Below are 22358 nucleotides of genomic sequence, written 5' to 3' on the forward strand. Positions count from 1 at the left end.
CGTTTTTCAAATCTGTACGCCGCGCCGCGTATGTTGCGTTAAGTTTGAAGCTTGCTGGGCAACTGACTGTGACTGCAATTGCTGTCTTTAATATTTTGATTTATTATTCGTAAATGTCAGTATCGATTGCGGCTGCCTACTGCTTATATGTATTTATGAATATAAAATGCGTGTACGCGAATTTAAAATGAAACTTGTGACTGGACCCGGCCAGCGAGCCAGCCAAGCAGCCGGACCACGACAATTAAACACGTACACTCATAATTGTTTTCTGCTTGCTTTAATAGTGCCCAAAATGTGTGTTGCCGCCAAGCCCCACACTCGAAACGGAAGCACAGTAGTTACAGCTTCTGCGCATCGATCTAATCGATCGGCCGTGCACAGAATTTACGCTACTTTGCGTCCCGTAACAGCATAGAGTTGGCCAAATTGGTTGATCGAATCCATTTTGCCAATAATTATGCATTAAAAATGATTTTGGACTTTTAAAAAACACATTTAAAAGATAATTACTGTACTAATGGGACTATGATGCCTTGACGACCGCAAAAGTAACAATTTCCGTATCTGGGATGCGTAGAGCTCGAGCTGTGGGTAGCAGTATTGCGCTTCATTCTCAGTACGCATATCTTCAGCAGCTCCAGAAACAGCAGCCAAAGATTCTGATAGATGAACAACGTGTCCGCTAATGAAATGCCGTGGAGTACTCGGACAATGCTCATGATCACACTTATGAAGCAAGTTGACGGCACTTCGTGGTTTTGGTGGTCCTGCCTCATGCCATGAAGAATGAGTATTGACGATATCAGTGTGAAACCCATGCTCAACAGATTTTCCGAGATGTTTGTATCATCAATAAGCGAATACCATATGCCGCTCACGGTCAGCAACATAAGCAACAGGGATCTGGGCCACATTCGGAAGTTTTTGGAGCCTGAACATGCTTTGAATATCAGCAAGAAGCACATATTTAACATCGAGGTGGAGTAGCACAGATGAAACAAATCCCGATCATTACGCAGCTGCGCCACACGCATTACTAGTATGGATATCAAAGCGGCGCCCATCAGGGTAATTAACGGTATTGTACTATCGCTTAGCTGTAAGCTTTGATTGACAACCGCTGCCAAGTCTCGCAACAGCTTCAAATAGGAGAATGCCATAATAATATTTTTTAAAGAATCTTTATGCGCTTTGACCAGCGAACTGAAGCTCTCCATGATTGACTATAAAAATATAACTTTCGTAATTTGGAATATAAACTTCGTAAAATTAGCTAGTTAGTAAAAATATACGAAAAAAATGTATAGCTTGCTATTTGATAACGGCAAGCTGTATGTATTGTATGCTTAGTGCTACTGCTTAACTAAAAAATCACATACGATTGCGGCAATAACGGTAACGGTATAAATGATAAGCCAGGTGCACTTCACTAGAACCAGGACCAACGGCTTTTGCTTTGCGCAGCTGCGCGCCAATGTTGAGCATCACTTAGATATGCGCTGCAACCTAATGAAATTAGTATAATGACTAATTGTTATTAAATTACGTCTTACGTTTTTTCTTTTAACATTTGCAAGCCCTGTGCTTTGAGCTCAGCTATGGTGCCAGCCTTGCCGCCATATTCCAGCGGCAGCATATCCTTGGGCACCAGCTGATAAAGACTTTCCATACCTTCGGTGTGGTAATTTATCTGAAAGCAAGTGCTTAAAAGTTATGGCGCTGTCTGTGTAAAATTTTGAATAAGACTCTCACCATTTGATAGACTTCTTCTCTTATGAACGGCTTCATCATGGCCATCATGCGATCCAGAAACGATGGACAGTTGATAATGTGTATGGCACGCAGCTGTGATGGATATGCCTCCTGCAGAAACTTCATATAAACGCGCAGCACAAAGATCGAGACATGCGCCAAATGTCTCATGGTATAGCCACTAATATCAACAATTTGCACATCACCCTCGGCAATATCATCTGGACAGAGATTGGTTCTAGACTCGGCTGCTGCTGCATTATCAGCTGTGGTGCTGCTGGCCTGCTTATGCTCCACATCTGGCGAGGTAAAGCGAGCATCGGCCATCATAAAAAATATTTTTGTCTCCTCCACGGAATTGCGCTACAAAAAAATCAATTAAAACAAGCGTTGCACTTTGATTGATTAAATAAGATTGGTCATATGCTAGCAAGGGCTTCGAAAACGATTGTTATAGACTCACTTAGTTAAACTAGCTCATTAGAGTGCTTGTTAGTCAGCCCATAGCAATTATTTATTATTTTTATTCACGCGGCACTGTCACTGCTTGTTGACTCGCCGACAGCTCGCACGCAACTGACCTAAGTGCCCTACGAGCAATTCACCTACCTGTTTGCCTCTCACACAAAGCTGAGAGCGCAAGCCGCTCGGAGAGCTTAAGCAAATGCACTAAATTGTCACGCTGCAGCGACTAAGCGAGAGCGATACTGCTCTAATGCTTAGAGCGCGCTTATCGTACGATGAGGGGAGAGCTTTGTTTTGACTGCAGGCAGAGACTGAGCAAGAGAGCTAGACTGGCCTAGGGCATGGTGGAATAATATAAGGTAACGGACTGCGCTCTTGGGTTCCTTAGTTTGTGCTCGTCGCGTTCAGCGAGCGACTGCAGCTAAGTACCCGAAACACTCAAAACTAAGAGCGAAATAATCTCCATTATATTATTGTATCATGGCTTAAGGGCCTCACTAAAGATCACAATTGTGTGTGACTTGCATTGCAGATTGCATTTGTATTGTTTAAACAACATGTTCTAATGCAAAGCATAATTTAATTCAATTAAATAAATAAATACAATACATAATTTCGGAGCCTTACTCATTTGCTATAAGCTTGTGCTGCCAATATTTTGAATACAAAAATCAATGAAATGAGCTTTTTTTTAGTATGAGCCATGATGATTTTATGCATAACTTAGTCGTTTGTCTGTTGATTTTTTATTAGCAATAGTTTTTATTGCTCGGTGAAAGTTCAAACTTTATATTAAAAATGTGAAACTAATTTTAATGCTGCAATTAATATGGCTTTCAAACTTTTTTCTGCTTAACAGATTTTAAAAAATTGTGTACTTGACTTTGCGTTTTCGAAGTTATAGAAAAAATATATAATAAGCTCTGGGGCAGCAATAAAAAAATAAATACTTGTAAGCTTGTGCATTTTAGCGAACTTACAGTGTTTGGATCAAAGTCAGTCATGCGGAATAACAACAGCTTATGACGCTCTGGAGTTAGACCTGGTAGTATGAGCAGGTCTCTATAAATTTAAATAATGATATAATTATGGGCAAATATGTGCTTAGTATATATTTAATGCTTACGACACTTTTAAGCCCTTGGCAGTCATCGCATCCTCCATGTTGCGATCTATGAATAAATTCGGATTCCTGTTGCGAATGTTATAGTTGAGCTCGATTAGGGCCTTAGTCTTATCAATATCATACTGCATGCACTTGAGAAATCGCAATAATACAATGGGCTCTATAATAAAAATTCATAAATGAGCGGATTAACTCTATCTATAATTGTATTAAATATAAAAATACGGCTAGTAGATAGACGCACATGTGGATTTCATTGGTCATTGGTCTCTATACGATTTATCTATACAATTACTAATGCTTTTGGTGCGCGACTACAAGTGTAGATAACTTTATCAATTTATGCATTACTCAGTATATATATAGACAAACGCAATTGCGTCTTTACAAGCGAGATTAGTTTTGTAATTGTTGTAAACAAATTGTGTTTGCAGTATAAATAAAAGCATTCCAGCATATCCAAAAAACTAAATTCTTACCAATTTTCTCTGGTAGATTTGTGTTGTTCCCAAACCATATTTGTAGTTCGCTTAGCTTATCTTGAACTTCTTCGCTGTTAGGTCTGGTTATTGCTTTGATTGTTGTCATTCTGTTGTTGTTATTGTACTATAATTTCGTTTGCTTTGTTAGTAAGTTTTTTTTCTTCTTGTTATTGCGCTTAGCGTTTGCTATTCGCTACGATTTCTCCGAGCAACTGAGCAGAGACGGCGCCAAACATTGCGCTGTTCAATTGATAAAGCCCCAAAAGCTTATTCGATTCACACACACACACACACATATAATATATAAAGCTAATGAAACAAACTTTTTTCTGGCGAGCGCGCAGCTGTGTAAATTGCTTGTGTATGGTGTGGTGTAAATTAATTTTACTGGGCGAGAGCAAAGCTTAGCCTAGAGCTTATAATTGGCATCTTAACTAGTTTCTTATTTGCTCAAGTTCTTAACGAAACGCATTGAAATCTAAATTGACGATCAAAAGCTATAAATAAATGAACGAGTTAATTTAAAAACATTAGCAAACGTTCCTTACAGTATGCCAGACTTTTTTTCTTTGCTGCCATAACTTTATAAAATTTTAAAAAATAACAAATCTAAAAAGAATACAGCTTAAATTAGAGTTTTTGGAATAATCTTTATTGATTTGTGTACACATACATATAAATACATATTTTTGGATATACTATTATCATGCATGCATGTTTTTTTTTATTTTTTATGTATATTAAGTCATAGATCTTGTGTGCTCAAAGTTCTGATATATATATGGGTATTATTTAAGTCATCAATTTAATTTTTCTATTTTTATTTTCAATAATTTCCAAAATATTTAATTCTTTTTTATTTATTTAGATTTTTGTTTTAAAGAAAGCGTTGGCACTAAGTGTTTGTTGTATTTTTCTTTTCTTTGCTAGTTTAACAACAAACGGACAAAATTTTGTTTTTCTTTTGCACAGAGCATGAAAAGTTCATGATGTTTTCTTTTTCAAAATTGTATTTTTTTTTCAAAGATATTTGACTTAAACTAACATAAGTTGCGCCACCAGCTGATACTTGGGGATTTTCAAATATTTTCATGTAAATTGGTAATTACAAAATTTGTTAAAAATTTGTTTGGGTTTTTTTTTTTGTTTTTCGTTTTTTAAGTTTCGCATAAAATGTTAACATCGTTCTTAGATCATAGGGATTTCACCTTGCTATGCTAGCGATAATACCGTTATATTATCCTAAACAATGTCTAAACACATTATGTGGAAGGACTTGCAAAAAAAAAAAAAAAAAAATAAGGATATTTCTTCTTGCTAAAAGTACAGTCACAGTCTAAGATACGAACAGCATACTGTAATACAATCTTTTACCCAAACATATATGTAGAAAATATGCATATATGATGGGCCCAATTATGTTCACAACAATAGTAAAACCTCCTATATCTGTATGTAGGACTCAAAGTTTGCTCAAAGCATAATAATGCCTAAATACTGAACCGATTTATAATAGGTAAAGGGGTACGTAGGACGTATAGCTGCTGGGGGGGGGAAATACACATACACTTAGTGCTAATGCTAATGACATGCATATAATATTTTATCGTTAACGTTTATACAATGACACACCGAGAAATAGATTTTATGGTTGGCAGCAAAAATTTATGCCAACAACAGTACGGCTGCTAGTAATTGTTGAATTGTTGTTGGTGAAACGCATTCACCAACGCTTAGAATTTCAGAATTATAGCTTAAGCAATCCATCACCAATTAGCGCAAGCATTCGAAGTTCTAGAATTCAATTGCAATTGACGATTGGCGGATCGATCAAACAGTTGGTGTAATTTAAGTTGACATGTTTAATAACCCATGAGCATTAACTGGATTCAAATTCTAAAATACGAATGCAAGCGCATGTTGTTGAATGTTTGCTCATACAGTTGGTGTATATATGTATTGCACCAATAGTTTGAGCTTCAACTAGTCGGGTAAGCATCCATTCTTGGACCGTACTGGAGATTATGCATATCATACACTTGAAGCAATAGCTTAGTGCTCTAGTATTTTAACCAACACTGAGTGTAGCTTAATTTTCTAAGCATAGATGTGCGCATATGTGCGTTTTGGAATACATTGAAACACCGGGAGAATCTTACAATAATTATGTTTGAGAATAAATAAACGTTTCACTTCCCCCACCGCGCCCGCTTGGCAACGCCCTCGAAATTCTTTAGTAGACTCTGTCTAGCGGCTACACTTAAGTTGTACCAACTACTACTTCAACTATGTGGGGTGTATACATACATGGATAATTGTGATAATTATATATGGTATGTTAATTGTGCTTGTGTCGGGTCGTGTGGTGGTGTGTATTGTTGGATATTTTGGCCTAAGAGATTGCCACATTGCCAACATCTCTCTCCTCTCCGTCCAAGAGGAATCGGTCTACCGGTACATACACTACAATATTCTCTGTCTCTGTCTCTGTCTCCCTCTCTCTCTCCTCTCAAATCACTCCAATCACTCTCATCAAATTCATTCATCGGAGATTGCGGTCTGCGCCCTCTCATGTATCTCTCACACTGAGTGGGCGCATCCGACTCCCCGTTCATGGTTCGCGCCCACCTTCTTAACTCTCACATGGTGCGAATGCGTTCCATCTGCTCCCGCGTTGGAGGCTAGGGTGGATAAAGTTGTCATAAGCTATGGAGCGTGGCCTTGCGCTGCGCATCCAAGCGCACCTCCAATATGGCATACGGCAGCACACAGACGATCAAGAGCACCATCAGCGCTATAATCTTCACCTTTTCGCAGATAAAACCATGTGCCATAAATGACAGGCCCAAGCCCACGAAGCGCAAGGTTTGCAGAGACGCCGTAATGGACAAGGCGTTCTCATGCTGCGCATGATTTTGTGTGACCAGCGAAAGCAGCAGCGTCTCCCACATGCCGTTGCAGGCGCCCCAAGAGGCAGCAATGACAAAGAAGAGTGCGCTGTCGTCTTTTGCTGGCTTCCAGGTGGACAAGGCCAACAGCAGACACGATTGAAAGAAGAAGGCAGCCACTACAAGAAAAAGAGAGAGAGAGCGCATAAGAGTAAGAGTAAGTTCAGATATGTGGAGTACTCACAGATAACCACAATACGCTTGGTGTGCCGCAGCAGCATGCTCAGCGTACAGGAGACCACCAGTTGCATCGCTCCCATGCCAATCAGCGAGCCACTGATCAGGTTAATGCCAATGGAGCAGGAAATAAACGCGCGCATAAAGTCGGCCGACATAAAGCCCTGCTCGGCGCCGATATAGAACGCTAGTGGGCCGGCAAAGAATAGCTTACGCGTGTTGGATATATCCTGGATGATACGCTCCAGTCGCACGCCAGTGGCCAGCGAAGTGCGTCCGGATATCAGCGACAATGACAGCGATATCAACGCGAGCATGACATCAAACCAGAGTAGCAAGTGTCCGGCCGATTGCGAGCCGGCTGCAATAAATTCTTTGAAGAACGTTCCCGCGCCCAGATTGAGGTCGTAGAAGGTGTCATCGCGCTCTTGAAAATGATGCGGCTCGTTCAGCTGTGGCAGCCGGAACGGGCACATTGCGGCGCCGCAAATGCGCATCTTGCGATCGTTGCGATTGTAATAATCCTCCGCTGGAATCATGCGCGACGAGGCATTCGGGTGGACCGGAAAGTAGGGCAGATAGTAGGTGATGCAGTTCCAATCGTTTTCATTGCAAGCCAGCAGCAAGCTGGCGAAAATTGCGCCCATTATGATGCCCACATCCTGTGAGGCGCGATACCAGCGCGCCAGGCGACGCACCTTCTGATCGCGATCGCAAAACATTTTGTGCTCCTCCAGCGCTTCCAAGGGCACCGAAGACGCGGCCGAGCCCAAGGCAGTGCACTCCGACTGCATGCAGCTCAAGCGAGCGCCGTAGTAGACAAGCAGCGCTGCCTTGCAATTGGTGGCGCCACTCAGCGTCAATCCCAGCAGCATATACGCCGGCAGCAGCGTATAAATCGAAGTGTACAGATGCGAGAGCACGAATAGAAAGAGGCATAGATAGTTGGCGGTCAGCAGTGGAGTGTAGCCATAGCGATGAATGAGGCGCAAGCTGGGAATGCTCGTGGCAGCGGACACCAGAAAGAGCACGCTCAGCAGCAGCGATCCAATGTTGGGTCCAATGTGCAGCCACTGCTCGCGATGGTGCCAAACCGAGCTGGATCCCTGCAGCGCCATAATGGGCAGCAGGACGGCACACATGAGCGAATGAGCGATGCACATGCAGGTGAAGCGATGAGAGACCAATCGCCGTATATGGCCGGGCACACGGTTGTGGCAAGTGCGATTCAATGTGATCAAGCGATTTACGGAGTTGGCCCCTATGGAGCTGTTAATCGAATCGCGACGACGTGAATTTGACAGGGCAGCCTGCACCTGAACCGAGGACACCGGATTAATGCGATACGAGCGTGTGGACACAGGCGAGGGTGTGTAGTTGCCCATGTGCTGTGGAAGAGAAGTGAGCATCATATGATGGAACTACTAGTTCAACTAGTGCTTACCTCCATTAGCCCATCATCCCACAGATAATGCGTGATGGTAGAGCTGCGAGCTCTTGGGCGATTCACACGATTTCGCGATGGTAGCGAGCCCCGCTGTATATGCGAATGCTGATGCAGATGTCCATGCTGTTGTTGCTGTTGCTGCTGCTGCTGCTGGTGTTGCTGGTGTCTGGCACGAGTGCTACTTGTTGCTGCCGCCTGGTCATGATCTAGAATATTCACTGCATTGGTGACCGTTGAGCTCAACGAACCGCCGCCCACATTCACTCCCAGGCCGCCCACTCCCAGGCCAGCTATCGCCTGAGCATTGTTATAGGATTGCTGCAAACCAAATCAGTCATATCAAATGTTATAAATGCTTATGATTGAAATAAATTATAAAATGCAAAGTTCTAAGGCGCTTTCAGCTTACCTTGCGCTGTTGCGCAAATAGCGATAGACGCTCGCGTTCCCGACTCGTGTCTCTGGCCCGCTCTTCCAAGAGCAGCGCGTATTCGCGACGTTTCTCCCGCCGGCGCTCGACCTCCTCCAGCTCGTGAAGATTCGGCAAGCTGCCCATCTTGAGTTGTCGATCTCTTTTGCTTTACTCTTATGCTGCTTTGCTGTTGCGCTTTACTCTGCTCTGACTCAATTAACTGTCAATTTTTCATCCAAATTTGTATGAGTGTGCGTGTACATTCGCCTCTTCTGTGTGTGTGTGTGTGTGTGTGTGTGTGTGTGTGTGTGTGTGTGTTTTTCTTTTCAATATTTATGTAAGTGCATTTTGAAGGGACACAAGCACAAATGCATATACATATATAATCATCGTTATATTTAGAATATGGCCGTCAAACCGGAAACGGAATTCTCAACCGTTATGCGCACATGACTCAAAACCCAAAATAAGCAACATTGAAGCGATTTACCGCCGTATAATATGCGTCCGTTTAGAATTAAATACATAATGGGAGTGCTTTGGACAATGCAGCGAGGCGTGTGGCATCCGTTGCCGGAGTTCATTGTGCAGGCAGCAATAGGCCGCAGCAACAGCTGCCGCGCCTAACAGTATACTGCAAAAAAGGCAAGAAAATACAAATTCGATATGATTAGACATAATTACACAAAACTATCGATAAGTGTTAAGCTAAGAAAATTTGAAATCAAAAACGCAGTAAACAGCAATTGCGACTTAAAAGCTTTACAGCCCACCCACTTACCCACACACACACACATACACTTACACCCACACACTTGCGCAGTTGCACAAAATGCGCAGCAAAAATCATCAGGTGTGTTTATTGCAGCCCACACACACACACACCCACCCAGATACACAAATCTCTGTTACTGTGTCTGTACTTCATTATTCCATTAGCCCTTTGGCCTTGTAAGCAAATGAGCACACACACACACACACACACACATACGTAGTATATATGCATGTATGTATGCAATTTTATGTGCGCTTAATGCGCATTAATTTACATTTAATGACGCTATTCATTCCATTTGCATCTGCATTCGCTTTGAATTGCCATTCTAAACTAGTATATCAAAGATTTTGATTTGCAAACTGACATGACATTTGCTTTGCATGTGTGGGTGTGTACGCGTATGCATGTGTGTGTGTGTGTGCAGGAATTGCTGATTGACTATCAAGGCTATTGAAATAAGTGAGGCGTAGTTAAATGATTTACACACAACAAATTAAATCATAAAATGCATATTATATATCTAATATATCTTATATTTATATTTATAGCGATGTCCAACATGCATGTGAATGCATTTGAATGCACTTGTGTGGGTGGGGGTTGAATATGTGTGGGCGTGCGTGTATGTATGCGTTTGATTTGGTCTGCAAGGCTTAATTACTGAATTCGAGATAATAAATCACACCCACGTATACACACACACACACACACACACACACATGCATTTAAACGTATGACGTATTAGCTTGTCATATTAGCCATAAAACTTACCGTTTAAATAGTTCTTAAAGATGCTTATTTACTTGAAAATACACACACTTTGGCGTTTAGCTAATAACCGAGTTTAAGGGCCGTTCCCTTTTCACTTATTTGCTGTTTTTCTGCGTTTTTCTTTTGATTTTCCTTTTTGCTGTTTTTTTTTTTTTTTTCTTTTTATATATTTTGTTGTTTTGTCTGTGTCTTAGCTCGCCTGCTCAAGTCGCGTCTGTCCTCGTCTCGACGTCTCAACATCGACACATCTCACGTCTAGTCTCTTTCATTGCCTCACGCTAACTCCGCCCGTTAAGCAATGAATCCAAAACCAAATGCTGTTGCTGCTTTTTGACTGCTGCTGCTGCTGTCTGCTGCTGTCTGCTTCTGGTGGCTTCTGCTGCTGCTGTTGTCGCAGCTGCGAAGTTGTCATCTCGATAAAGTGAGAATGTCCCTTGGCAGCAGCTGACATGCGCACTGATTCATGTTGTATGGCCATGCCCATTTACCACCACCACGACGCTTTCCACTTGCGCTCCCAGCAGCTGCAAGCTCGCCATCCGTCCAGCCAGCCAGCCATCCAGCCAGCTCGCCCACACCAACAAATAGGTTGAGCTTTATTTGCTGAGGTAACTAAAAAGTTCATAGTATTTATTGCTAAACATTGTTGTAATTTTTGCTATTGCAATTGCAATTGTTTGGAATATATATATGCGTATATATATACTATATAAATATAATATATCTTTGCTTTGAGCTTTGCTTATACTTAACGAGGATTCGGGGCATGCATAACAAGAACTACAAAACATATATATATAATATAGGTACACATACATTTATAATCTGATTTCTGCTTGTACATATACATAATTGATTGATTTCGATTCTGCTTCTGAGAATAGAATAGCCTCCATGAGTACGTTGCATTACGGCACAAGAGTAGAGCGGGGGCGTGGCAATGGCAATGGCATTTTTAACTGCTGAAGTTCAGATGCAGCTTGCACCAGCGCTGCTGCTTGTCACCCAGCAGGCACTCAGTGCGTCGCACGGCCATCAGAAATGGATGCGTATCGTAGTTGAACTCGCTCGCTTGGCTGGCGCTGTCACTGCCGCTAGCTGGTGGCAAATAGAGGCTCATTCCACTGGCCATGCCGCTCAACAGGCGCACGCTCTGTTCGACAATAAACTTGAGCGAGGCGCGACGATGCAGCTCAAAGCAATCGCGTTGGCCGTAAAGTTCCGACTGTTCCGCACACAGGCGCATATCGCTGGCAGCCACATTGCAGCAGAATAGAAAGGAACGCAGGCGCTGCACACTGACGCTGCTGCGATTCAAGTTCGGCAAGAGTATTTGCAACATCGACTCTGCCACATCCGCACTGCCACTTTTCAGTACAGGCAGCTCGTACTCCTCCAGCAACTCACGCAGACTGCTGAGCTGTGAGCTGGCGCTAGAGCTGGAGTCGTCCGGCCCATAGAAACCCAGTTCATAGGCACGTGCGAGCAACACCTGACGATAATGATAGCTGCTGTAGTCACTGATGTGTTTGCGTATAAATTTCTCACTACGCATGATCTCCGACTGCAGCAGCGTGCAGGGTGCACTTTGTAGCACCCACTGGCGATGCGACCAGGCGTGATAGTTGCTGGCACAGCGATCCGCAGCACGCTCACAGATGGTTATCTCATGTGGCCAATCTATGGCATCCGCACCTGCGAAAGAAACGGATTAGCTAGGCACTCACTGCCAGTGGAATTGGTGGACTTACTTTGGAACGAGTAGAGCCAGCGGCGATAGGCAAACGCCTCGTTTGACTTTGGTTTCATAGAGAGCACAAGAGCTGAGAATTGCAGCTCCTTGTTAATGCTTAGGCGATTCTTTTGCACCAACTGACGGCGCAAATGCCAAAACGTTGTCACATCCGGATTAATCAGCAGCGCCACATTCAAATATTTGGCCAAGGCATCGCTTTGCTGTTGTTGCTGCAATGTGCGCAGCTGTTGCTGCTGCGTTTGTCGGCGATGCAAGATGAGCGTGCGATGCGCATGATCGTAGACATGTCGAGCGCACCAAGATTCCAGTCCCAAATTATGCTCCACATGCACTACGGGCGACTTGTTGCAGTTTGTCTCCTTTGGTATGATCTCAAACGAAGAGCTGCAAGTAATTTTTCATTCCAGCCTTGCCAAATGCTAAATTAACTCAAAACTACTTACAGATCGGCGTCTTTAAGAAAAACTGCATTGATATCGCGAATTATTTTCTCACACAGCACTTTCTTCTCGTTATCAAAATCCACATGCGCTTCATCCATGATTGCTTCTTGTCGATGTATATATATATATCTATCTATATATGTGTATTTGCCGTTAGCTCCAGAGGCGTGTACTCCCACTTGTTGTGGTGTCTACTGAACGTTTGATCGCTTGCTCGATCACTTCGATTCGATTCAATTCAATTGTATTGGGCAAATTTATTGACGCCAATTAACATGCAGCTTCATCAAACCATCCTTGGTTAATTAAGAGCCGTCGTCGCTAGCCGTCAATGTGACATTCGCAGGCAGCGCCTAAAGCACAACGCCACCAACACCATATCACCATTCAAAACGAAATAAAGCGACAACAGGCAGCGGGCGACAACGTTGATAAATTTCAATTAAAACTGTATATGTATGTGTGTATGCATGTGCATATATATTGTTTAAGATTATTATTATTATTATTATTGTTATTTGTGTTGCTGTTGTTGCACGCTCGAGCTTGCACCAGTCACTTCTTGTGCCACTGTTTAGTCAATCTCACAAAGCCGCTGTGCTATGTTTGCCATTAATTCATATAAATAGCTTAACAATTTAAAAAAAAAAAAATTGTAAATAAATGTGTTTTTGGATTGTTGACTGTTGTGCTGCTAAATATATCGATACTGAGCTTGATTTAGCTTTACAGTGCTCTGTTAAGTTAACATACATAGCAATTTAACAATGAATCTAATGCACAATTGCGTAGTCATTCATGCATTATTTTTAGAGGCCATAAGCTCACTGCTTAATTGAATAAAAAGTTAGCATTTGTTATATTTTTATATGTTAAAATATCTCACCCGTAAATGCATAACATGAGCAGATGTTTTAGCAGCGCAGTCAACACACTGTCATCCATTATTGTTGCTGTTTGATACCCACGTGCGTAACGTGCAACGCCGAACTAACAACGATCCTTAATTGTGAAAATGACATCAAATTTCTATCCACTGAACCTGCGAAGGTTTCAAGACAAGGATCCAATTGCCACACCCGACACCAACTACTGGGACCGGCTGTCGGTAAGTTAATCATCTGTGCGGGCTTATCAAATGAATCCAAATCAACAATTTGTTTACTGTATAAACAGCGGCCCGATCTGCTGAAGGAACATACCACCATAGACTATGTAGACTTCAGTCCCAGCGACCCGGACAACTTTGTGCTGACTTGTTCAGTGCGTGTGCAAGTTTACAATCTGGTGACCAAGCTAGTTGTCAAGAATTTGTCGCGGTTTCAAAAGACCGCATATGGCGCCACATTCCGGCAAGACGGTCGACTTTTGGCAGCCGGCGACGAGGAGGGTCATGTCAAGCTCTTCGACACTGGCAGCCGCAACATACTGCGTCTCTTCAAGGGTCACAAGGCGCCAGTGCATCGTACCTTCTTTACCGCGGACAAACTGCAGCTTGCCAGTTTTGCTGACGACAAATCGGTGCGCATGTGGGATGTGTCCAATGAGAAAGTGGTAGCAAAGTACAAAGATGCACACACAGATTATATACGTGCAGGTGCCATGCATCCACAATCTTCATCCACATTTGTGTCCGGCGGCTACGATGGCAAAATCAACCTGTACGACACACGATTGGATACGCCCATTGTGCGCACACTGGACCACGGCAGCCCCGTGGAGTCGATGCTGTATCTACCCAATGGCTCAATCTTTATTAGCGCAGGCGGCACTCAGGTGCGCGTCTGGGACATGATTAGCGGCTGTCGCCTATTGACAGCCATGTCGCAGCATCACAAGACCGTGACCTGTTTGCGTTTGGGCTCCGATGGCAAGCGTCTGCTGTCCGGCGGCTTGGATCGTCATGTGAAAATCTATGATGTCAACACATACAAAACTGTGCACACACTTACCTATCCCAATGCAGTGGTTAGTCTGGGTGTGGCGCCTAATGATCACGCTGTGGTGGCGGGCATGGTGGATGGTCTGGTCTCCATACGACGCATGAATGCCGATGGAAAAGCCAGCAAGCAAAGACGACAAAAGCCCCAAAGACATGCTCGTAGCCATCAGCAGCAGGTGCAAAAGCCTTTGGTGCCAGAAACAACCACCGCACGCGTGGATCATGTGATTGCGGATAAGAGACAGAGAGGGCAGCAGCTGAAGCTATACGATATACATCTGCGCATGTACAACTACAAGAAGGCGCTGGACAACGTGTTCGTGCAAAAGATAATTGAGAACCATCCCGAGCGCGTTGTCGCTGTCATTACAGAGCTGCTGCATCGCGATGGCTTGGAGGCATCGCTTAAAGATCGTCCCGAAGCTGTCATCATTAAATTCATAAACTTCATTTGCAAATATGTTGGCGAAACGCGATTTATGCGGCCCTTGTTGAATGCCGCCAATACGCTAATGGATGTGTTCGAAAACAATGTCGTGCCCTATAGCAAGAGCATGCTGGTCGCACTGGAGAAGCTGGAGAACGCCGTGCAATCAGAGATGAAGCTCACCATGCAGCTGATGGAGCTAAAGGGCGCACTGGACATGATCATTGGCTCGGCGCTGGATAAAAAGCAAACTGACTCCAGCTGTAGCTACATACAGACCAAGATGCCACGCATGCAGCCCTCGAAGCGGGCGCAACAATATGTTGTAGTTGTAGATTAAGCGGGAGTAGGAGAAGAGGCCTCAATAAATGTTACAATAATGTACAGCTTAAAATTTCACTTTCGCTTTTAATTGTATAAGAACGAGGCAGAACGTCTAATCATTTAATATTAGTTAAAAACAAATAAATTAAAATAATGAAAAAAAAAATTGAATAAAAAAATTTTTGTTTGCTTATTTAGTTTGAGGCGAGTTTTTTGCTTTTTATGCAGTTATAATGTGTTTGTATGCATTTTTGTAATTTATTTGCAATAATTTTAGTTTTGTATATTTATGGTACGAATATTTGGAAAGACGAATTTACAATTAGAATTTGCTTATGCTCATCTCTTATGGGATTTTGAAATTACTTGTTGTTGTTACTTGACGTTTGTTATCTGTAGTATGCTAACGCTTAACTCTTATGCTGCTAGGTACTATATATATATATGTATATATATAGATATATTTGTTTGTTATTAGGTATAGATTTATATGTATGTATAACTACATTCGCCTTCGTATGCCCTTAAAGCTAAAGAGAAAAAATAAAATTACGCTTTCTAGAACTAAAGTAAATATATATATGTATAGTTACATACATATATAAATATATATATGTATCTCTCTGTGTGTGTGTGTGTGTGTTATTACGAGACTTAAGATAATTACAAACATGAATGCATGTGTGAGAGGATGTGTGTTGTGTTTACTTTCATAATCAAACGCGCGTCGCCTTCTGTCCCAAGGTACAAACACACAAAAATCAAAATACAACTCAAAATAAAATAGAAAACGAAGTACAAAAATATAAAGGAGCTCAAACTATCCACGAGCGTGTCAATTACCGTTACTTTTACACTTTATATTATATTACATATAGATACATACTTATATTGCCTTTACAATTCGCTCATACTCTTATGGCTATCGACACTTTCTTTACATTTCGCTCATACTCTTTATGGCTATCGACACTTTGTTAATTAGCATTTAAACTTCAACTACGGCTGCCAACTGTACAATTTTAACGTTTATATATAAAAACATTTACGACACTTACATGGGGGCACAATTACATTTACAAAGGATGTGATCCTAGGCAGTTTTTCGTTTTCTTTAACGTCTATATCTCAATTGGGGTTATGTCTGTTTATATCTGTGTGTGTGTGTGTGTGTGTGTGTGTACCGTACTTTAAAGCGACTCTACGTCTATTACGAAGGCAGTTTTTTGTATCTGTGTATAATATATATATATATATATAAATATATATACATATATATTAAGAGAGACTGATGATATTTGATGGCGGGCAATTTTAGCTGCTGTTACTTATTTGTCTCCTGCTGTTGATGCTTGTTGCTTGTTGAATGTTGCATGTGTCAGTTTTGATTGGCAGCGACTGGGTCTTGAGGTTGAGAGTGCAATGGTGTGTTTTTCATGTTGCTGTTGTTGGATGGTGGTGCGGGAGTGGGCGTAGTCGTGGGCGTGCGGAGTAGCGAGTGTGACATTTGGCAAACGTCAGAGTCTAGCGCATCCTACCAGCCGGCAGAACAAACCTTAGCCATCCTCCTTGGGTGGCGTGAACCAACCTAAAATACGAAATAATAAAATTATTAGCTTCAAAATGTATTGCATTAGCCGCTTACCATTCTTCTCGTGTATTTGCACTAGCGATTTGAAGCTTTGCTGAGCTCTTGCCAAGCTATACTGTCCTTGAGTGAGCGCCTGCATATATTATAAAGCGAATTAATAAGAGCGCTCTTCAGCGTTCAGTTAATGAGACACAGACCTTGGTAGCACCGAACTGTATGCGCGCCTTGCCCTTGACCAGAGTGGCGGCAATTTGCATAATTACCGCCTCGACTGTGTAGGCAGAGCTCCAGCCTTGTTTGGTGAGCAGCTCCATGCAAATGGCACCACCGATGAGCACATAGCCACCTAGCAGCAAGCAACACGCATATTTAATAATCAACAATAAAGTTAAAATGCAATTTATGATGCACTCTCGCTCACCTGAAATGATTGGATGCACAACACGGACAAAGGGCGGCTCGAATGGATGCGTCTCCTTGAACAGTATGTTGAGCAGTATGCTGTCCTTGCCCTCTTTTTCCTTGAGCTGCAACAGATCGCTATGCAGTGGACTGTCCGGATCCACAGATTTGAGACGTATATTCCACTCGTAGATTGAATCATTAACTAGCTCAATCGAGTACATGTTGTTTTTGAACGCATCCGAGCGGTATATATCACGTAGTTCCTTCATCAGACGATCTGTTGCCTGCACTGAACCAGAAACTGAACCCTGCATCAAAAAGAAAGAGATGGCATTAGTTTATATAACGTGCGGAGAGAGAGAGAGAGAGAAAGAGATAGATTTACGCACTTTTAAATAGTCTTGTCTTTGACTTTGACGCAGTCTTTCTAAAGTCGCTAAATGTTCCACTTCCATGTCATCTTTCTGCTTAATAAGAAATAAAACATGAGATTAGCATTTATGTAATATTATATATAATGGGGTGGGGTAGCACGTACTTTATTTGTACTTCGTACATCATCCATTTCCAGTGGCAAATCCTCATCGCCTTCACTCTCCTGTTCACTCTCACCAATGGGATCTTCAATCTCATCCTGATCGGAATCCGTCTCATCATTCCCATGCGGTCCCGGCGCACCACCCACACCGCCCATACCGCCGCCAGCACAACGCTCCAAGCGCAATGGCGAAGCTGAAGGTGGCGGAGTTTGCAGCGGCAGTGCTAAGTTATCAATATCGGGTGGCAGTGGAACATTGTGTAAACGGCATAGCTCACGCAGCAATATGCCAACCTAAGAGAAAGAGCAACGTTTCATTAATTGTGACTGCAGATCAATTGGAGCGAAAGAGTCGATTGCACTTACCTGATTAATCACGTGATTATCACGGCCATTTGTGTTGCTGAGAATTTGTACGGCATTTGTAACGCTCGTCTCTTCGCTTTCGGCAAACCAAACTGGCGGCGATGATGGATACGTTTCCTGCAATGAAACAACAACAATTAAAGAGAGCTACGCGCAAAGAGAACAACGCAGCATACGACAATGAAATTATACGAAGGCCTCTGTATGTGTGTGTGCGTGTGTGTGTAATAATATAACCTTTAATTAGATCATTGAACCAAAGAGCTGAGAGCGCAAGCACAAGCAGCCGGAACAACAAACTTGCCAAGTTAGCATCAACTTTTTAGCAAGGGCAATGAATCATAAATTATTATAAGCACGCTCTCTCCCCTCATTCTCCGCTTCGCTTTAAATGTTAAATGTATTGTAAGTGACAACAAAAGTTCGTTAAACAAAAAAGTTAAGACTTGAGATTTTTTTCTATAACAAATTTAAATTCAAATTCAAGCAAAGCCAACTAAAGAAATTGTATTGGGGCAGGTTAATTGTTAATTGTTTAATTTAAACGTTTGACTTACCGTTATGTTTGCATGTATATCGTAGCGTTTGCCATTCTTATCGATAAACCTGCACAAGAGTTCATCCACGCTGGAATTGAGTATCTGAAAGCGTTCGTGATTCTTCGGAAAGATTTTCTCCAGTGTTTTGATTTCTTGCTTTAGTGTATTAAGGCACGCCATATTGGCGCGGGCAAGGCGCAATGTGAAAGCAACAACACACAACTGACCCACGAACGGACAACAACAGGTCAGTCCGTTGTTGTTGTCAGTCACGGCTACGGCTACGACGACGCCGCCGTCGACACGACACGACACCCAAAGGGGGATCCGCTGCTACTGCCACTTCTGCTGATGCTGCTGCTGCTGCTGCTGCTCTGCTCTGCTTTGCCGCAGTCGCTGCTCTGCTTAGGTTGGAAGTGTTGTGATTAAATTTTGATTTGTAGCACAGTTGCAATGGCAGAGCGGCTCAATATTTGTATAGAGTTATATATATATGCTTATTAATAATTTTAAATGTCGCTAATTTTAATTTATTGTTAACTCTATTATCATTATAAATATTATTGCTGTTTGTTGATTCGTTGTTTTGTCTCACATTCACTTTATATGATTCTTTTGTTTTTTTTTTTGTATGAATTTAATATGAATTCTTCTTATTATTATTCTCCTTGTGCGCTTTGCTTGCTTGTTGCTTTTTGTTTGGTTTTATATTATTAAACAATTAATGGAGGTAGTTTTATATTTCAAGAGCAGCGCCCTTAGCAACATCCCAGTTACGATTATGATGATGATGATGATGATGTTGTTGTTGATGTTCTTATTGTTTATGTTGTTGCAATTGCTTCTTTAGCTTTTTCTTTTGCTTCTGCTTCTGCTTATCCTTCACCTTCACCTAGCCGTAAACGACCCCAACAACGACGACGACATGCGCGACAGTTAGCGAGGCCAAGCCAAAGTGCCAAGAGCCGTTGAAGCTTTCCCTTTGCGGCTGTTGTTGTTGTTGTTATTGCTGTTATTGTTGCAATTGTTGTTGTCTCTTTCGCTTTGCGTAGTTGAACAATGTCCACTACTGGCCCTTTCTTTCTTTCTCTCTGCCTTGTTATGTATCTCGCTGTGAAACTTCGTTGAGGTCCTTTACTTGCAATTACACTAAATCAAAACAAAACAAACAAACAAACAAAAGAGAGCAAAAGTTGTATTAAACTTGTATTTAGTTACAGGTAAGCACGTGTTACACGTGTTGTAATTTTTCGCAGGTTACGATGCCAACCAAGAGCACACACACACACACACACACACCTTCATATACATATACACACATGCATTTGATTCTGTGAGCTATTTGAATCTGCTTAATGTACTTCATCAATAATTAAATAAGGACTGCGAACTGAGGCCTAAACAAATGAGTCTGTGTAAAAACTGCTGCCGCTGCGGATGTCCAAGCAGCTGCGACTGCGACGGCGACTGCGACAGCGCACTGTATACTCGGCAATAACTTGAGGCTTAAGCGTGTATTGGTGTGTGTGTGGGGGGGGGGGGGGGATAGAACACAGCGTAAAAGTTGTGTTTTCGTTTTTGGGCGCCACTGTGCATGGCTCGCTAATGCTCAAAAATTTTAACTGCAAAGCGGGCGGACGCAGAGGAGCAGGAGAGCAAAAGCCGTGAGCGCAAGAGCTAACAAAAGTCAATGTACATACATACATACATACAAATGTAAGCAGCCAGCTGGACCCGCTGTCAATACCGTTGTATAAATTATGTCCCTTTCGCCTAGACAATAATATTAAATGTTTGTATGCAAGCGTATGACGACGTTTAATATGAAAAAATTAAGTTATATGCCGCTGCACTTTGTGTTTTATTCGATTTACCTTGCCCTACACTTTACACGTTCAAAACAGAAAAGACAATTGTGAGCCGGGGGAAAAGATGAAAACGCAAAGAGCTCCTTTGTTTGCGAATATCACACACACACACACACACACACACCAATACATATACATACTAACACATACACGCTTGCAGACGGAACATTGCACGGTGAACCCGTTCACAATAGATTCTAAATATTTATGCACGTTTGTTATTTGTACGTAACTAAATGCATGCTCAATTTGTGTACATGGCCAAAAATTAAAAAAATAAACAAGCGTAGGAAAGTGCAATGCAAATTGCTAATGGCAAACAATAAACACACTTAAACAAATACATTCTCACGCATTTGTGCACACACACACACAGACACATAGGAGAGAGATATTGTACGCATAAGCAAACTCACACGTACATACACAATAACAAAAAAAGAAACAGAGAGACACAGTCGCACGCCCGCTTGTCACCTTTACGACATTTTACATTTTGGGCTCCACCGGACCGATCGACCTGTAAGTGCACCACACTATTACTCCACACTCCGTCCGACGGCTTGAAGCTGCGAAATTTTACTGAAAATCACTTTCGCCAGACAGGCGCCGTCGCCGTGCAAGCAACTCACAATCACAATCATGCACGATATACATACATACATACATTTGTATGTATGTACGGTACGTATGTATTGATGTACATATATATGTACGCGCCGTGCCGAAAGCGACCGCAAGCAGTATCAGTAGTCAGCGACGGAGCCAGAGTAATAACAATCGAAAGAAGTTATCGGTGCGCTTGCGTTGATATCGAACTAAGGAAATTCGCACTATGCACTATTCCACACACATATGTACGAATGTACATCACATACAACTGTATAATGTGTGTGTGTGTGTGTGCGTGTATCGATGAAAGTGTGTGTAATATTTGTTTTATGTAAATAGAGATTTGTGGTATATTTGCCAAAGGTACCAAAAATTGTTAATTGCTTTACATTAATCGAACAAATTGACGCCGATTGTATTTTGTTAGTAAAATCAATTTTACATACATACATATGCAAACTAACAGCAGCCAAAACACAAACACTAGCATATACGCATGAACATACATACATACATCCACATGTTTAATCTTTACACACCTATGTACATGTATGTAAGTATGTATGTTTTTATAATAAACTAACACTATGCAGGCATTTTTACCTGTGCACCATTTACGAACTTATACACATGCTTATGTGTTTGAATTATTTCTTATAAATATGCATATGCTTGTACATGTGTGTGTATGTATGTATGTAGATTTGAAAGTTTGCAAGATTGCACTAATTTGACTTCGCCATATTTTTTGTAGCAATGGCTCTTTTGCTTTTGAGAGTGTCGCAGAGTTATTGTATTTGTATTTGTATATGTATTTGTGTGCGGACGCGAACTGTTTTTTGTTATTTTAGTTCTTATTGTATATTCATCGGCATTTTTTAGAGTTACATATGTGAGTGTGTGTGTCTCATTTGGTTTTAGCTAATTAGAACAGATGCTGTATTCACTTTTAACATACAAAGATTGTTTTTAATTACAATATGCTACCGAATCGTCGCTATCACGTAGGCGTGTAAAAAAGTCTCCGGAATTATAATCTATGGATGTACAAACATCGTCTTCCGCGAACGTCTGTTTAGATATCGAATGATATTAATCGTATAATTCATCGTATACCCAAAGTTGTCTTGGAGATCCTAACCGATATCTAAAGTTTTTATTTTGTTTTTGTTACTTACACAAAATA

The 22358-nt window shown here is 41.8% G+C and overlaps 6 protein-coding genes across 11 annotated transcripts; 1 reads left to right on the top strand and 5 right to left on the bottom strand.

The window, feature by feature from the left end:
* Positions 1-55: 55 nt before the first annotated feature.
* Positions 56-1436, bottom strand: LOC108605439. The gene is made up of 2 exons (XM_017995122.1): positions 514-1436; positions 56-139 (listed from the first exon to the last, which is right to left on the bottom strand). The coding sequence occupies exons 1-2, from the start codon at positions 1218-1220 to the stop codon at positions 88-90; spliced, it is 759 nt and encodes a 252-aa protein (XP_017850611.1). The 5' UTR covers positions 1221-1436; the 3' UTR covers positions 56-87.
* Positions 262-4034, bottom strand: LOC108605435 (alpha-tocopherol transfer protein-like). 2 transcript variants are annotated; one of them, XM_017995116.1, is made up of 6 exons: positions 3826-4034; positions 3347-3506; positions 3201-3282; positions 1756-2118; positions 1557-1693; positions 262-1502 (listed from the first exon to the last, which is right to left on the bottom strand). In XM_017995116.1, exons 1-6 carry the CDS (start codon positions 3932-3934, stop codon positions 1433-1435), a joined length of 921 nt encoding a protein of 306 aa, XP_017850605.1. In that variant the 5' UTR covers positions 3935-4034; the 3' UTR covers positions 262-1432. The 2 variants fall into 2 exon arrangements, with proteins under 2 accessions (XP_017850605.1, XP_017850606.1); XM_017995117.2 differs by lacking the exons at positions 3201-3282; positions 3347-3506; positions 3826-4034 and adding an exon at positions 2219-2325 and having other exon boundaries at positions 1433-1502.
* Positions 4035-4980: 946 nt separating this feature from the next.
* LOC108605422 (protein unc-93 homolog A) lies at positions 4981-10932 on the bottom strand. Its single transcript, XM_017995097.2, has 5 exons — positions 10362-10932; positions 8810-9446; positions 8398-8718; positions 6961-8341; positions 4981-6895 (listed from the first exon to the last, which is right to left on the bottom strand). The coding sequence occupies exons 2-5, from the start codon at positions 8954-8956 to the stop codon at positions 6528-6530; spliced, it is 2217 nt and encodes a 738-aa protein (XP_017850586.1). The 5' UTR covers positions 8957-9446; positions 10362-10932; the 3' UTR covers positions 4981-6527.
* A 132-nt stretch (positions 10933-11064) lies between these two features.
* On the bottom strand, positions 11065-12994 carry LOC108605429 (protein prenyltransferase alpha subunit repeat-containing protein 1). Its single transcript, XM_017995105.2, has 3 exons — positions 12561-12994; positions 12113-12501; positions 11065-12056 (listed from the first exon to the last, which is right to left on the bottom strand). The coding sequence occupies exons 1-3, from the start codon at positions 12656-12658 to the stop codon at positions 11317-11319; spliced, it is 1227 nt and encodes a 408-aa protein (XP_017850594.1). The 5' UTR covers positions 12659-12994; the 3' UTR covers positions 11065-11316.
* Positions 12995-13508: 514 nt separating this feature from the next.
* LOC108605427 (U3 small nucleolar RNA-associated protein 15 homolog) lies at positions 13509-15372 on the top strand. The gene is made up of 2 exons (XM_017995103.1): positions 13509-13668; positions 13737-15372. The coding sequence occupies exons 1-2, from the start codon at positions 13576-13578 to the stop codon at positions 15267-15269; spliced, it is 1626 nt and encodes a 541-aa protein (XP_017850592.1). The 5' UTR covers positions 13509-13575; the 3' UTR covers positions 15270-15372.
* Positions 15373-15896: 524 nt separating this feature from the next.
* Positions 15897-22230, bottom strand: LOC108605431 (ubiquitin-conjugating enzyme E2 Q2). Of its 5 annotated transcripts, none has more exons than XM_017995109.1 (9): positions 22150-22230; positions 18711-19841; positions 18154-18270; positions 17788-18081; positions 17639-17713; positions 17266-17557; positions 17042-17190; positions 16899-16977; positions 15897-16841 (listed from the first exon to the last, which is right to left on the bottom strand). In XM_017995109.1, exons 2-9 carry the CDS (start codon positions 18870-18872, stop codon positions 16810-16812), a joined length of 1200 nt encoding a protein of 399 aa, XP_017850598.1. In that variant the 5' UTR covers positions 18873-19841; positions 22150-22230; the 3' UTR covers positions 15897-16809. The 5 variants fall into 5 exon arrangements, with proteins under 5 accessions (XP_017850598.1, XP_017850597.1, XP_017850599.1 ...); XM_017995108.1 differs by having other exon boundaries at positions 22131-22207; XM_017995110.2 differs by lacking the exon at positions 22150-22230 and adding an exon at positions 21054-21148.
* Positions 22231-22358: the final 128 nt, after the last annotated feature.

The sequence above is a fragment of the Drosophila busckii genome, chromosome X, assembly GCF_011750605.1.
Source record: "Drosophila busckii strain San Diego stock center, stock number 13000-0081.31 chromosome X, ASM1175060v1, whole genome shotgun sequence".
NCBI lineage: Eukaryota > Metazoa > Arthropoda > Insecta > Diptera > Drosophilidae > Drosophila > Drosophila busckii.